Source organism: Ammospiza nelsoni, chromosome 1 (genome assembly GCF_027579445.1).
Source record: "Ammospiza nelsoni isolate bAmmNel1 chromosome 1, bAmmNel1.pri, whole genome shotgun sequence".
NCBI classification, from domain to species: domain Eukaryota; kingdom Metazoa; phylum Chordata; class Aves; order Passeriformes; family Passerellidae; genus Ammospiza; species Ammospiza nelsoni.
The window spans coordinates 46596230-46611759 of record NC_080633.1 but is presented as its reverse complement, the minus strand read 5'-3'; the positions used below and the strand labels follow the sequence as shown (position 1 = coordinate 46611759).

Here is a 15530-nt window from a genome sequence, read left to right as displayed (position 1 = left end):
ACCTAAATCTTAACCCTCATTCCCCCAAAATACCAAGAAGAAACAAATGGCCAAAGAAACAATGAACTAACTGTTCTCAGAAAGTCAGATACTGCTCTGATTTATCCAGAATTCAATCATTTCCCTGGCACACAGTAAAAGCTGCTTATTTGACAGAATTTTGCAGAAAGTTTGGCAGGGGAAGCATGGTGCTCTTTGATTATCACCTCTGTTTATTAAGGTGATTACCTATATGGAACTATCTTATGTTACCAGATGCTGATTATACAGTTGTGTCTATTTGCTAGAAGTGGCACAGTGGGTGTTTCAGATGCTGTGTATTTACCCTCCTGATTAAATCAGATGGAAGTCAAATCAGCACCTGCACGTGATTCTCATCTGCAAGCATCTATTTTTGAAGACCTCACTAAAAAGCCATGAAAAAACCCATGATATGAAAAATGAAATTATATCACCAACACAAAAAAAATTTAACAAGTGTCTTAAAAATTCAAATTTCAGACATATATAAAAACATGGATAGTAGTTTTGCACAGCTATCTAATCCTCTCAAGTCATAGGAATTTAACAAACTTCTGCAGCTGAGAATTTATTTCATATGGAAGGAATTCAGAATTCAGGCAAGCATGTGAAACTGCAAAGCTACAATTAAAACAGAATCTCAGCTGCCCCCAGCTCAGATGCAAAGATCCTTACTTCCACAATTGCATCACTCAGGTGCTTCTGCTGACGGAACAGGATATTGGTGGCTCCCGCGACAAAGCCGCGGACGGTCACATCCGACAGGAGGTGATGCTGCTGCAGCGCCATGTACGGCAGACACAGGTACCCCTGCAGAACCAGAGACATTCACAGAAATAACATTTTAAAACGTGCCTGGATTCAAAAGTTTTCATAATAAAAGCCAGCATATTTCACCCAGAATGAACCTTGGTTATTACAGTTTCAGCCACAATCATCTGTTGCTCTGCTAGATGACATTTGCAAAGTGAATTGAATTTTTTAGGAGATTGTGTTGCCTTTCAGTTTCAGGATTGAAACTGAAATCCAAAGCAAAGAATGAGAATTTAATGTGTTTGTAAGGCAACAGAATAAGCAGTATAAGAGCAATAATAAGCAACAAGAATGAGGTCTCAGGTCAGTTCAGAGACAAGAAGCCAATGGAGATAAGGATTCATCTCTCCAGCAGTGCACATGATGTCTTCTGGTAGTTGTGAGGCACAAAATGCAGGAAAGCTACAGACAGCTTATCCACATTTTGTGGGTGGGGATTTCCAGACACCAGAGATAGCAATCAATTTTTGATAACCATATGCAAGCCTGCTTTAAGAAGGAGAGGACAGAAAGTAACACACTGTGCTTTTCAGCCACTTCAGGGTTGTAAATTCATCTAGTATCCTACGCTCCTATTAAAAAAAATAATTAAAAAAAATTTGAAAAAAGGCTTTGAGCTAGTCATTGAGGGATTATTGAGAGGCAGATGTAGGTAAATTCCTTTTTAAACATAGGATCAACATACTCCTGACGTCTAATTCCAGCTGTTCAACTGCATAAAGCCCAAAGCAAATTTATTCACTGTAGCTAATGGCACGTTGGGACAGAAACAAAGAGCATACACACTTTATCACCCAGTACGTGGTAATTGGAAACATATGGAAGAAAGGAGCACAACTACTCCCTTTTGTTGTGAGACACAGGGATGGCCTTAGAGATGACAAGCCCTTATCAGTAGAAAAGAAACAGCTTGTGTCAAAGGAACAACAGTGCTTTGAAAGGAATCACAAACCTAAGATGGAAAGTTTTCAAAAAATACAGCTTAAGAAGCAGGAAAAGAAAGGCTTAATTACTGTATACTAAAGTAGCAAAGTATGGGAAATCTTTCACTGTTTAAAGTATCAAATGTCAGTTTACAAATGCACATTTGTAAGTACAACAACTTTTATTTTCATGAACGTGTTCCATTCTTTTTTAAAAGAGTGCAGATGAAATGACTATTAGATCTGACAGAACTGGTACTAAAGAAACAAGTACCACAAGCTATTTTCCCTTATGCTCAGGTGTACCTGGATAATGTATTATGCCACCTGGCAAAACCTCCTCCCATTCAAATTTGTCAGATTTATAAGTCTTTCCATGGCATGGCATAAAACAACCCTGTGTTAAGAGCTCTAAATGAGATGTAAACTTTCCAGTAAGTGGTTAAAACTGTAACTCTGAATCAGATTTTTCTGCTAACTCAGACATGCAAAGCCCTTTCTGCTTTAATTACACTGGCTGAACTCAAGTGAAAAGTGCCTTTGTGGAACAGAAGGCAAACATGTAGAAACTGTCAGCTTCCTTAAAATTCTTTTCCATTTGATGAGCACAGCAGCAAACAAAAGTTTGCACTTGGAGGCCCCCTTATCAATTATTTTATTCTTGTTTTCCATCTAGTATTTTCAAAGAACTAGACTAAATACAATTTACAGGCTATAGTTCACATTAGACCGACCATGAGACAAACATCAAATGCAGATCTTTGTTGAAACAACATTTCTAATGGTGACATGAGGCAATACATTGAGGGCAATGACATTTGAGCTGCTCACTTGGGCCCACACAGTGTACTATTTTCAACAAAAGCTACAGGGGGAAACTTAAACACAATCATAAAATACAATATTCTGCAAGGAAATGCAAATAAACCCCTCCAAAGGAAGAAAAAAACACTTTGAACATCAGCAGCTTGAGGAAATAAATCTGAATCTTCTATCTTCTACTATGGGGAAATGTTCATTTAAAAGTTTATTACATTAAAAACGAAACAATGAAATGTACTAAATAACTTCTTGTACTCATAGCAGTATCTTTGAAAGGGATGCATTTTACCTGGTTTTTATGGGAAACCAGCCCTACTAACCAGACCTATTGCTTGTTATCTGACTATGCCTATCAAAGTCCTTAGAGATTCTGAAACACCTGGAGTTCAGTTAGATATCAATGCAAGCTTAAAATTCAGCAGCTCAGCACCATGTACAGAGAAAGAGACACAGACAAACAGAAAGAGTTATATAATATAATATATAAGATGAAATATGTGTGAAATTTCATCTTATATAAGATGAAATTTCACACAGGAGGGTGAAATTTCATTTTATATATTTTTATGTGTGTATATATGTATTTATATACACATTTTGTGCATATATACACATATGCATTTAAAAATACATATACAGATACAAATGAAAAGAGGAAAACAGACTTAGGTGTCAGCAAAGGTAGAGGTTTCAGAATCTTTGTTTAGGTTAAGATATCTAAAGGCTACTGAAGCACTCTGATCTTGCCCTATATAGGCTAGATCACCAATTCCTCAGAGTAAAAGAAAACTGTAGTTTCTGCTACATACAATTTATTAACCACAGAGAAGATGCAGGTTACCACCACATAAAATTGAAAAAAATTGCAAATAGTATTAAAGCAAAGGTATGAAAGTGGAATGCAAATATGCCTGCAAGGCCCTCTCAAGCCTTTCCACCTAGGGGAGACCATACTCCACATGTTTTGGAGAACCCTACTGTCCACCTGGAGCTCAGTAAGCAAAATTATTAGCCACTTCTTGTGGTATTCACATGCCCTCTGAACAGAGAGAAGCTGTGAGACAAGCAGAGAAGAAGGAAAACAAAACTCCTATCTCACTTGCTGTGCCTGTGTTGTGCTAAAGTAGAATGCAATATGGAGATTGTTTACCCAAAGTGAGGATGTTTTGTTCCCTTGGCCTGTCAGGACCAAGTGTGTGTGTGTGTGTGTGTGTGTGTGTCGGACTGTCACGGGACAGTCAGGAGAGAATCAGAGACGAGTGCAGTGTGAGCAGTTCTGAGCAAGACTGAGTGCATGGCAGATTCAGTTTAGATACAATGTACATAGCATAGTATAATAGAATAATTCTTTGGCCTTCTGATGATAGAGTCAGATGCATAATTCTCTTTGTCCGAGTCGCCATTGATTTACAATAACTTCTGGGGAAAAAAAAGTCTTTCTGAGTTCCCAAGTACCACAAAGAACATGCTTACCTTTGTAAAAATAGCCAGAGGCATCCCATACTGGTCCTCTTCCAGGCCAGACACCAGTCCTTGCACAAGCACCGTGTGCCCCGTGTTTGCCTGGGGCTGCACAGTGATGGGAAGGCCTTCGGAGCTCACGCCTTTGCTCCGAACATTTCCCGCCTGTTCTGACGCTGCATTCTCACGTTCTTCTTCCTTCAAATGAGCCTCCTCCAAAATGCTGGGGTCCAGGGTCTCCCAGTCACTCTCTGAGGAGGCTGGGGAAGCACGGGAAGGAACTTTCAAGCGCTGCACAGCTCCGTTGGAGGACTGAGCTCCATTGCAAGCCTTCTCAGCCTGGGAGAAAGGCATATCTGCTGTTTGACCTTCCAGGGAATTATCTCCTGCCATCTTCCTGTCTCCCTTCCCCATTCCTAAGCTTGCATTCGAAGCATCAGCAGCAGACACAGAAACATAGTCATCTAACCGTGGTGGATTTTCCTGCAAGCCAGCATCCTCTGATATGCTCTTTCTTGGTCTGTAGTGTGAGCAGTCACTAAGACCATGTTCAATCATACCTGGGAAGAACAGCAAACACAAATATCAGCAACTCAATCAAAATTTTAGTGACTTTTGTGGAGGAAAAAATTTGCTTTTGGGTACATAGAGGAAATAATGTAATTTATAACACTACTCTGGGGAGGGAGGGGTGTTTTAAATAACCCAAACCCTACACTTTCTTTCCTAAAGAATCTGCCTTAACATTTTGCTTTAAGAAGACTGGTTAGAAGCTAAGGATTAGCAAGGTTAGGGGTAATGACTGTTTGTTTGTTTGTTTTTATGAGCATATGTGGAAGGAAAAGTTCATATTTCGGGGCTTTAAGGAACTAAACAGGAATGTGTTACTTATTCAGGCCCCACCTATGTTACCCACAGGAAATACAGAAAATCCAGTGGCTCCAGTGAAGCACAAGAAATAACCCATAAAATGCAAGTAGTAAGTGTTAGGAGGTGTGTACATAGTACATGGACATGCACACAAGTCACCCATTTTTCAGGCAACATATCAACCTAACTTTATTATCACATGAGTTGGTTTCCAAGTGACAGCACAACCTGTCTCAGTTATCACCAGAAAACATAGAAAAAGAAGTTCAAACTTCTTTTCTTACCAGGAAAGAGTGACAAGACAGTCATCAGAGCTCCCACCAATCTATTTACAGGAGAAATATAAAACAGCACCTGGTGGCAGGAGGGAGGACAATGGGAGGAAGAGAGAGTGCAAGAGAGGAAAGCAGAATTAGGGAGGGGAGAATGAGAAAAACAACATTATACTTATGCATGACAAATGACACATGCAAACTATTCAAGGCACTGCTTTTTATGCTATATTAGAAAGTCTGCTCACTAACAAAACTTCCTGCAACAGTTCAAAGTAAACATTTAGATATGCCTACAGAATCCTTATATGATACTTGTAACATATGTTTTTTATATATATATATATGTGTGTGTTTGTAACACACTTCTCAGTTATTCAGGTTTTTCTACAGGTTTTTAAGACTTTTTCCAAATTGATCCAGTTACTGAAGAACTGACAGAAAAAAGTTGTTCCTGGCATGCTGCATAAATTCTTGCTCATTTGTAGCACATTAAATTCTCTGTTATAAATCAAAGAGGCCAAATAATCTCTATTCCAGAACACTGATACAAACCTATGCAAAAACATTTCTTTTAAGGAGTTATATTAAGGATATGTAGATAAATTAAAAACAGGATAACTGCTGCATGCATTTATTACAGTAATATTCACATGTTACAAAAAAGTTTTTTTTAGAAACAGAATACATGAGTGGTACTAACTTTGGTAAAGCACTTAAGGCATAACATGGGAAAACAGAATCTCCTTAATTAAATCAGAGAGACTGGAATTAGTAAATTAGTTAGGAATTCAAAAGGGGGTGTCAAAGGCTAGCAATGAAAGAAGAAATAGAAGCCAGACTGAATATTACTACTAAAATTTCTTCAAAATATGCCTTCAGGGAAAAAGAGGGGGGGAAAGGAAAAAAAAACCCCCAAAAAAAACAAATAACAAAACCAAACAAAAACAATCCGACCCCCAAAAATCCCCACAAAAGTAAACTTGTCCAAAATGCCATTTTTACATCCTTAATCAACACACAGCACAATATCAGTAAAAAACCATAGATGAGCATTCCAAGGAATCAAGAGTGCAAAGGAATACAGAATAATCTAACTTTACGACTTTGCAGTCCAGTTTATAAGCAGATGATGTAATTATAAGTGCAAGTTTGTGGACTTAGTCTTCATAAGAGACTTCTGCTGTAAGAAAGAAGGACACTTTAGAAGAGACTGATGAATAATAGCTCATGTCCCACTAGTGTTTGCCAATCTTCAAGCTAGTGAACTGATGGGACAAAGAAAGACCTACACAGCCTTAACACAGGCCAAATGATATTTAGTGGTATCACAGCTGAAAACAGACTCTGTATATGATCCTAAACATACTACCAAAAAAATTGTGCAAGGCAAGTGAATTCAAATACCAACAACCACTGAAAAAGTATGATGAGATGAACAAGCAGCTCATCTGTGGAAAGAGTTTTGGTTGACTCCAATGGGAATTAAAATGTGTAACTTTGAAGATGTTGCTTTATAATGTATGCATGAAAAATGCATGATATAATAGCAATGAACTGCAACAGAAAGCCTAATAGCAATGAACTGCAACAGAAAGCCTAACAGGTTTAGATTCTCAGACACCATGCATTCTTAGTCAAGCTTATTTTTAAGCCTACAGAAATAATTAAGCCTATAAAGAAGTACCTTGTTTTAAAGAAATCTATTCCAGTCTAGGTTTTTGTTTGGGTATACCACTTACTTAAAGCAAATACTTTTCTATATTTGTTTCATCAGGTCCCTGTGCCATCTTTCTGTCTATAAGGATTCACTACCCTTCCCAACCCCACTACACAGCCTACTGCATTTAAATCAGCAAACTGGGTGGTCCTGGCAGGAGAAATTGAAATGATCACCATCTGGAAGTAGTCTTCCAGCCTAATAACCACTGAGAGGTGAAAAAAATTCTTTTAGCCCGTGGAAAAACATCAACCAAATTACTACAGATTAAAGGAAATTAGTCTGTGGCATTTTCCAGATCAAGGAAAATTGGCATTACAAATGGCTTCTTGCATATTATATTTAAAGTCTTTGAACACACAGATTCCCACAGCTATTATGAAACTATAACATTTGCCAGAAAAGAGGCAGTGCCTGAAAACCAAAACTTTCTTTTGAAATTGCAAGTGTTGTCTTCCTGTCAGAGCTTAGGGAAAACCAGACACAAAGCAACCTGCAGGTTTGTTCCATAAGCATTCAGTTACTTTCAAAACAATTTTGTATGTTTGAGTAATGTGAACACACTTGGGAAACCCTCTCTCTCCTCTCTTCCTGTGCATTTGCATCTTGTGGTTTGAGCAGTTTCACAAAAGAACTGCAGCTCAGTGAAGTATTTTCTTTGTACATGTCCAAATGCTGAACTGATCTGGTGACCCCTACTGTGCCATAATTGTATTTCTCAAGTGTACTTTTGCACAGCCTTTAATATAGTCATCTTCAGCACATGCCTCCTTAATGCAGAAACTGCATTTATTCTCATCAACAAATACTGAGGGCTGTCAAGGTGCATCTGACTTACAGAATTAAGTGACAAGTGCAAAAACTTTGGAGAAGCTGCTAGATCTATTTTAAAACAGAATAGCATATTTACTGCCTCATGAAAGATATCTAGGTCTAGGATACAGACTTAAATAAACACCTCCACAACTGTTTTGATAACTTATAGATTAAATCCTACTGACTTTCCAGCTGCAGCTAACAAGAAATCCTAACATGCCTTCCCATCACTCTGAAGAAATTGGGTTTTAATACAGCAGGTCCACTGAAAAAAAAGCAGCATTTGGGAAATTGAAACAAAGCTTTAAATTACATTTTTAAAGCAAAACAAAACAAAATCTCTGCATAAATATGTCTGGCAGCTGATACAGTCATTCCACTCTAAGTTTTTGCTCTAGGGCATTAATATGAGCACAGAAGGAAAAAAAAGTCTTTATTTCACATCTGCTTTCACATTTTGCATATTACACTTCAATTACTAAAACAGCATTGCTTCTGAGGCAGTAAGATAGCCCAAAGCAAGCACTGATCCTAGAATCCAGCAGTTATTACCAATTTATAATCTGAGTTCAGCCTGACCTAACAGATACAGCTCTCTTCATTGTCTCCTGCAGGTGTCCATGGAATTCAGGTCTGAAAGACACTTCTAGCACTCATTTCTTTTGGTGTGTCTATTTAAAGCCTGAACCAGAAGTTCTACTTGCTGAATCTCTATAAAACTGTGCCTTTTTAGGTACCCACATTTCCTGTCAGTTCCTCCACACAGGTGCCTATCTGCATCTCATTTGTATCCCATCCTATATTTTACAGTAGCTTATGTTTCTCTGGTCACATTTCATCACATTTTACTTTGGCTGGGATAGAAATTAAAGAAACAAAGTGTGGACAAAATAGAAGTGGAGGCAAATGTATAGGTCAACACACAGCAGTTTCTTTAAGCCTAATAACCTAATTTATATATTGATGCAAAGTTGTTGATATGACTTCAGATGCTTCTATTTTACAGATAAAAAATATTTAACAGCTATGTTTCTATTTAAACTACCTGCATCAGCTTACAAAATGTTACCTTTTTCTCTAGAAGAATCAATTTAAAAAGGATCAAGACCTGAAAAAAAAAAAAACAAAAAGAAAAAAATGGTGAGTGAACTAGTGCCATTTCTCAAAAATAATGTGCAAGCATAAGCTCTTATTCAAGGTTTTGTGTTAATCACTGCATAACAATCAAATGACCAAATGCATTTGACCAGTGAAAACCAGTGTTCCAATACCCTTTCTCCACCTGAGCACACACTTAAAAACAGCATGAGATGGAAAAAAACCTCCAAAAACAACCAAAACCTCCACAAAAAAAACCCTGTATAATTTGAATCATACGTAGCTTAGCAGAAAGAATATGTTGCACAATTCCAGCATTTTAAAAAACAGTAAACTACATAAACATAAAAGAGATCCTCCACAGAATTACTGAAAAAAGTCCAATAAAATACCAAGAAGAATATTCACCTCACCTAATTTTAGGCATCTAGATCACAAGTGGCTGTCCAGATTCTCTACATTAAGGAAAAACACAGATGCTTCTGGGATATGATTGGCAGACATCTGAAGTTAAACAAAAATGAGTTCTACCCCAAAAATCTACTGAACAGGTGCAAATATACCATGAAATTCAGATCTTCAAAGTTGTTCCCTTGATGCATCTCAGTTAATAAAAGATTCTAAATGCTATTTGTACTTTAGCTATAGCACATATACTCAATTTCAACAGAAATTAGGATAAAGAAGGACAGGTCTAAGTCCCTTCAAGTTCTGTGATGGCAGAAGCTACAAAATTTACAAAACACAGGAAAAATGCTCCAGGTTGTGTCTGCACAGATTTTAGCAATGGTCTTTTTCTTATATTCATCAAACAAGAAACAGGAAATAGAAACAAGATCACCAATGAGATAGCATTTGCACTTTGGGACAGAACTAAAAAATGTCCTACAAACTTAGAAATCTCCAGGAATCTCTCAGACTAACAGAACTCCTTAGTCTGGAATATGCTTTTGCTGAAGTTATGCAGGTGGAATTGGAGGGAAAAATCAGGAGGCTGTAAATACCAGTACTTAGGAAACAGTCTTCTTACTCCTAGCTCAGGTATGTCTAGATATGTTCATTTTTCTATTATATTTCTATTTCTAAATAGTGCAGTCCTTTAAAAATCTAGTACAGAATACCTACCTTGTGTCTAAAATGGAGAACAAGATCTCGAGGAGACAGACCTGAGACACCAAAAAGAGAGCAATTGTTACAATTAAACAGCTGATGGGGATACTAATTTACTTCTTGCACCATTTTTCAGCATGTGGGAGATACCCATTATGGATTCTGGTTATTTCAATAGCAGAATTCATACAAAATTCCCTTTTTTTTTTTTTTTTTTTTTTTTAGTGGGAGCAAGAATTCATTGACCATAGAGACAAGAATAACATGAGTTAATACCTGTTGGCTGCCACACAGGAACCACTGAGGTAAATACTACACTGTGCATTCAGAAAGCACAGGGAAGAGTCAGAACTGGCTGGTGAGATACACTAAATAACAGGTAATAACATGCAAGCTTGAGCAATTGGATGGTGTGGGGTGCTGAATCTAAAACCTAAGAAGGTATTGTTCACCAAAAGCAGATAAACAGCTGCTAGTCAGACTGTTAGGTCAAGGAGTAATATGGTTTCAACCTGCAACTGACTCCTACTATGAAAGCAACAATACATTTTACATTTATTTAAATCCATTAATAAAGAAATTCAGACCTCTGGTGCTTAACCTGTTAATGCATATCAACAAATTAGCTCAGGAGAGGCAGGCGTTGTTTAGTGTAACATAATCTCTGCTGCTTTGTACAAAACAAGTCACTTACCAAGATAAACTTGTGACCCTTCTAAGGAAGTATTGCCCAAGGAACTATTCATATGATCATAAAGTTCCTGTAAAAGTTAGAACAAAGGCAAAAAAAAAAGGTGTTAATGGCATATGGTCACACAAAATCCAGTATGAATAAAATTCACTTATTTAATGATTTTAATGGCTTACTCCAGAAAGAAAACAAAGTTTTACTAATGGAATCCACAGAGATACAGGCTGACAACCACACTTGTATCTCATAACAATCAGAAAGTGGACTCTCTGTCAGATTAGGGTAGTACATTTAGTTCATGTTAAAGTATTACAGGAGCTGAACAACTGAATGACTTATGCAAGCACAAGCAGAAGTCATCATAAGCATTAAATGAAAATACTAAACTTTGTGGCTATACACTGAAAGCTGTTCTGTGTGCATTTTACTGGAAAGTTACCTTTAGGATTGAAATTTGTGAGAAGTCTTTTTCTTCAAAATACGCATGTGTGATGAGTTGCAGCTTTGCCTGAAGTAACCCATACAAAGGCTTGGAAGAAAAACAAACAAAAAGCAAGTGAATGAAACTATTTAGTCACTCATTTTGAACTTTAATCTTCTTCCATGCTTATGTTGCAATACTGACATTTTATTATATACTGAGTTCACGGATGAGCAGTCCTCAGTAGCTAACTCCCAGCATCTTTCTCCTGTGCTCATTTTAAATGATGATAATTTCATTTTCTTCCCATTTGCACGTACCATACCCTCACTGAACATCTTTCTGGAAAAGTAGTTTCCTGCTTTAACACCGTTCATAAGAGTTTCAGTAATAGTTCTTTCTTCAGCTTTAAGCGGAAAAATAATTTCTGTTCCCTGCCTGGTGACCAGCAGCTTCTGATTAATAGGTAGAAATAAAAGATATCTCTTCCAAACAAGAATATGCTGCATGTGTGGCTATCAGAAAACCTCCCTCACACTTGAAGGTGGTGGCCACTCTCACAAGCTACTATGCTAGATGATCTTTGAGGACCTTTCCAACCCTACACATTCCATGATTATACTAGCCAAACTCCTCATTTCTACCACATTAAACTGAGTTAGCAGTGTTTAAGAAAGTATCCTCATCAATGACAACAGGCAGACACTTTTCCAGTTACCACAGCAGATACCACAAATCAAGGCAGCTCACTCAAATGCCACAGCCTTCTAATTCCATTTTACTCCAGTATTTTGTTACTCTGAAATAGCTAAGACAGATGTTTGAAGCCAAATGTTCCAAATAAGAATATGGAAGAACAATTGTTAAAATAACCTGAAAGTGTTTTGGGAGTCAAATAAACACTCTTACCAGCTGGCTGAGAACACAGACACTTTTCTGTACAGTTTCTCGGGTGATGTCTGCTTGCCGTACTTTTAAAGCCTAAGAAATAGAAGTATTACAGTGTTTTTACCCAAACATAATTTCAAAAATAATTATTTACCAAGTCTAGTTTCCACATACTACCCCCCCATTTAAACAAGACCCTAAAACTAGCTATCTTCAGTGGTGGAACATCCAAACCATGCAACAGTATGCCCTTATGTTTTCACAAGAGATAGGCTGGGAAGGAGGGCACGGGTGTCATCCCCTATGCTAAGGAATGGTAAGATTGTGAAGAACTCCCTCTGAAAAACAGTCACAAACAGGTCAAGAGTTTGTGGGTAGAAATCAAGGACAGCACCTATAAAGGACACCTGGTTGGGGTCTACCACAAGGTGCCTGATTAGGGGGGCCTGTTGACAAGGCCTTGCTTCAAGAACGGGAAGCACTGTGCTCACAAGCCCTCATCCTAATGGGGGAATTCAACCACTTGGATGTTGGCTAGGAAAGCAATGAGCCTGTGGATGCTCCATCCCTGGCAGCTTTCAAGGCTAAGCTGGATGGGGCTTTGAGAAACTTGGTCCAGCAGATAGCATCCCTGCCCACGGCAGGGAGTTGGAACCTGATGATCTTTAAGGCTCCTTCCAACCCAAACCATTGTATGGCGATTCTATGATTCTACCTAGTAAAAAGGGTCATAACACTGACATGTCAGAGCTGTATTCTCATCTCACCACATCCAGCAAAGATCCAAACACAGCTGTGATGATGGGCAAAGCACCATTTAAAAGACCCTAGTGTGAGAAAAAGGCAATAGGAAAAGGAAATGGCATTCTAACTCAGGGGGATGTATGGGAGAGAAACCACAACACATCACTTGCTTTTCTCTAACATCATCTGTGAAAATGGACCAGATTACAAAGTCTCTGCTTAGAAATTTCTTGTTTCATATTCAAGCATCTTTTTTGAGTCACTCATAAAATAAAAGCTTATCCACAAATTAAGCTACATTCTCAGCCAGAACAAATGGTCCCAGCACTTAACAGCAAACCAAGAAATGGTGAGGGCAGAACACACACAAATGATTCACTTAACTGTACAAAACAGAAAATGTATGGACTGCAGCCCACACATCAAAAAGGACAGATGGAGAGAGTGCTAGAGCTGTCATATGAAACACACTGGGTTTTATTCTAGTTGTTTCAAAGAGTTCATTTTAAACATCTATTTATCTTCTTAATTGGTTACTAAAAAGCATAAACGGGAATCAAGAGCACAATGAAGCTAAGTTATTGTATAGTTAAATACAGCAAGACTCTAAATCACAGAATACAGTGAAGGCTGGTACAAAAATAATGAGCGAACGAAAACCAATATGGAATTTAGCTCAAAAGAAATGGAATTAAAAATTGCATGAGTAAAATTTCTCCTAGAAATTTTTCCAAGAAAAGGAACTTGAAATATAATCAAGATGTAATTAACACAGAAATAGAGTATATAAACAAGTCATATATTCAGAGGGTGAATCAAACCCATGTGACATTCCAGATTATTGGCAATTCACTGAAAAAAATAAGTAATTTTAAAAGAAAGTTGTAATAACTTCTCAATTGTAAGTGCAGAGATCATACTACCATTACTATTTTGAAAACATGGAATGATTTGAGTAGATCGAATACCTAATTTTCTCAGTGTGATCACCTGCACACTGTGGCTCTCCTCAATTTTCCAGTTTTACTGCTAAAGATTGGTATCACTAAGTAGCTACCCTGAATGGGAAGATTCCAGTCTACTCTACAAGTGTACATTTGGCAATGGGGGCAGGTGAAGAGAAACATCCCTACATTTGCATGGCTAGATCCCAGGAAGTACTGAAATGGGGAGAAATTTCAGCTTTTTCCACCCAAAAGGCCTACCACCTGAAAACTTAGCTTTGCCACTTGACAGACAGTCAGTTGAGTTTTGCTGCTGGGTGCTGATGGCTAGATTGGCTTTCCAGAAACAAAATGTATTTTTCAATTGCCTCGAACATTTCAGAAGATCACAATACACCTGCTGATGTATGGGACAGAATACTTCTCAAGTTCTGGAGCTACATACTATGAGCACTTTCAAAGACTTTTAATGTAACACAATCATGCAGCTTTTGCCTGTTGGTGTAATGTAAGCCACTGAATTTTAGGTTTGTTAATGCACTGAGCCTATTATTCATTAATATAATTAATTTCCAGCTTGGAAGGTTACCTTTGCTTCAATCTGCCGATAGCAAGACACTCCATACACCGTGGTTCGATCCCCGCACCTCGGAGGCAGGTGGAAAAACACAGTATCTGGAAAAAAAAGACAAGATTATTTGGTCATTCACTAACAAGAGTTTGGTATATTTATTTACAGCATCTCTTAAAGGTTTACTGTACAAAGTACTGGCAGACACTTATTTCTAAAAAAATAAAAAGGAACAAGTTACCTATAAAGTTATGTCTGGACCCAAATTAGTTTTCACATTGCAAGACAATTTGTGGAAGAATCTCCAGGTGTGCAGGACAGCTTCATGTTTAGCTAGACAAAGCCAACATTGCTTTTCAGAAGCATCTGCTGGCAGCAGAGAAGCACCACTGAAAGCTACAGGCAAGCTGCTTTCCCAGTTCAGCACAAAGGAGCAAAGGCAAGGCTCTGTGAGTCAGTGTGTACAGCTCAGAGTGTGATGCCATTAAGAAGGCAAACAGAGCCAAGATAGGGAAAAAAATCTCAAACAGCAAGGAGGATACACACAGTTGAAAGGTTAGAGCAGTTCCTACCTCCGCCAAGGTAGATATCTACACCACCACCAGCACTACACTACCATAAAGAATTTGTGAAACCTAGTCTTACAGAAAATAATTAGTGTCTCTGTGCAAGTGCAAAATGAAAAAGAAAAGTATCTATAAAATATTACAAGAGAAAGACTTTTATGGCTTGAGATATACACACACACACTTATATACACACACACCTGCTGCTACTGCAAAAAAGTTGTTAAAGCCTAAGCAAAAGACAGTTGTCCTCTCCTTTCAAAACATGAGTGAAATCTTTTTTGAAATCAACTATTAATTTTTTGTTAGCTTCACAGTAAGAATATTAACAGGAGAGACAATCCCACATGCATTATGACCAACAGAGAGGGAGACTTCTTATAACAAAGCTTACCACTTTGATCAAGTTTATATTCTGGAGATCACCCTAGGGTTTTAGAAAATCTCTATGATGATTTCCTGTACCAAGTCGTCCTCTTTGCACAAATGTAACTACCCATAGGCATTAGTTTAAAACTCAAAACCAGATATCTAATAAAGTGGCAGTAAATGAAATACAATTATGATGAGAAAATCTATTTGCCTGGTTCAAGTTCATGTGTATTCTTGCCTACAAAACACAAGGATATATATTTCTCCTTTGTTGCCAACTCTATTTTGTCCTTACAAAAAAATAAACATTTATATTCTTCTAGCACAGCAATAAAAATGCTCAAAGTTGAGTATTAACTGGAATGGTACTGAGACAAGAAAGAGCAGGTAAATGCAGCTGCATTTGA

At 37.7% G+C, this 15530-nt stretch overlaps 1 protein-coding gene across 1 annotated transcript in view; it reads right to left on the bottom strand.

Annotated features, from left to right (window-relative positions):
• Positions 1 to 15530, bottom strand: part of AVL9 (AVL9 cell migration associated) — a 42083-nt gene that overhangs the window by 9928 nt on the left and 16625 nt on the right. Inside the window, exons 3-11 of the mRNA XM_059478530.1 lie at positions 14204 to 14289; positions 11948 to 12019; positions 11057 to 11146; positions 10621 to 10687; positions 9942 to 9982; positions 8788 to 8826; positions 5195 to 5264; positions 4053 to 4600; positions 697 to 831 (exon numbers count right to left, since the gene is read on the bottom strand). Coding sequence (XP_059334513.1) covers positions 697 to 831; positions 4053 to 4600; positions 5195 to 5264; positions 8788 to 8826; positions 9942 to 9982; positions 10621 to 10687; positions 11057 to 11146; positions 11948 to 12019; positions 14204 to 14289 — 1148 coding nt within the window. The remainder of the gene's footprint in view (positions 1 to 696; positions 832 to 4052; positions 4601 to 5194; positions 5265 to 8787; positions 8827 to 9941; positions 9983 to 10620; positions 10688 to 11056; positions 11147 to 11947; positions 12020 to 14203; positions 14290 to 15530) is intronic.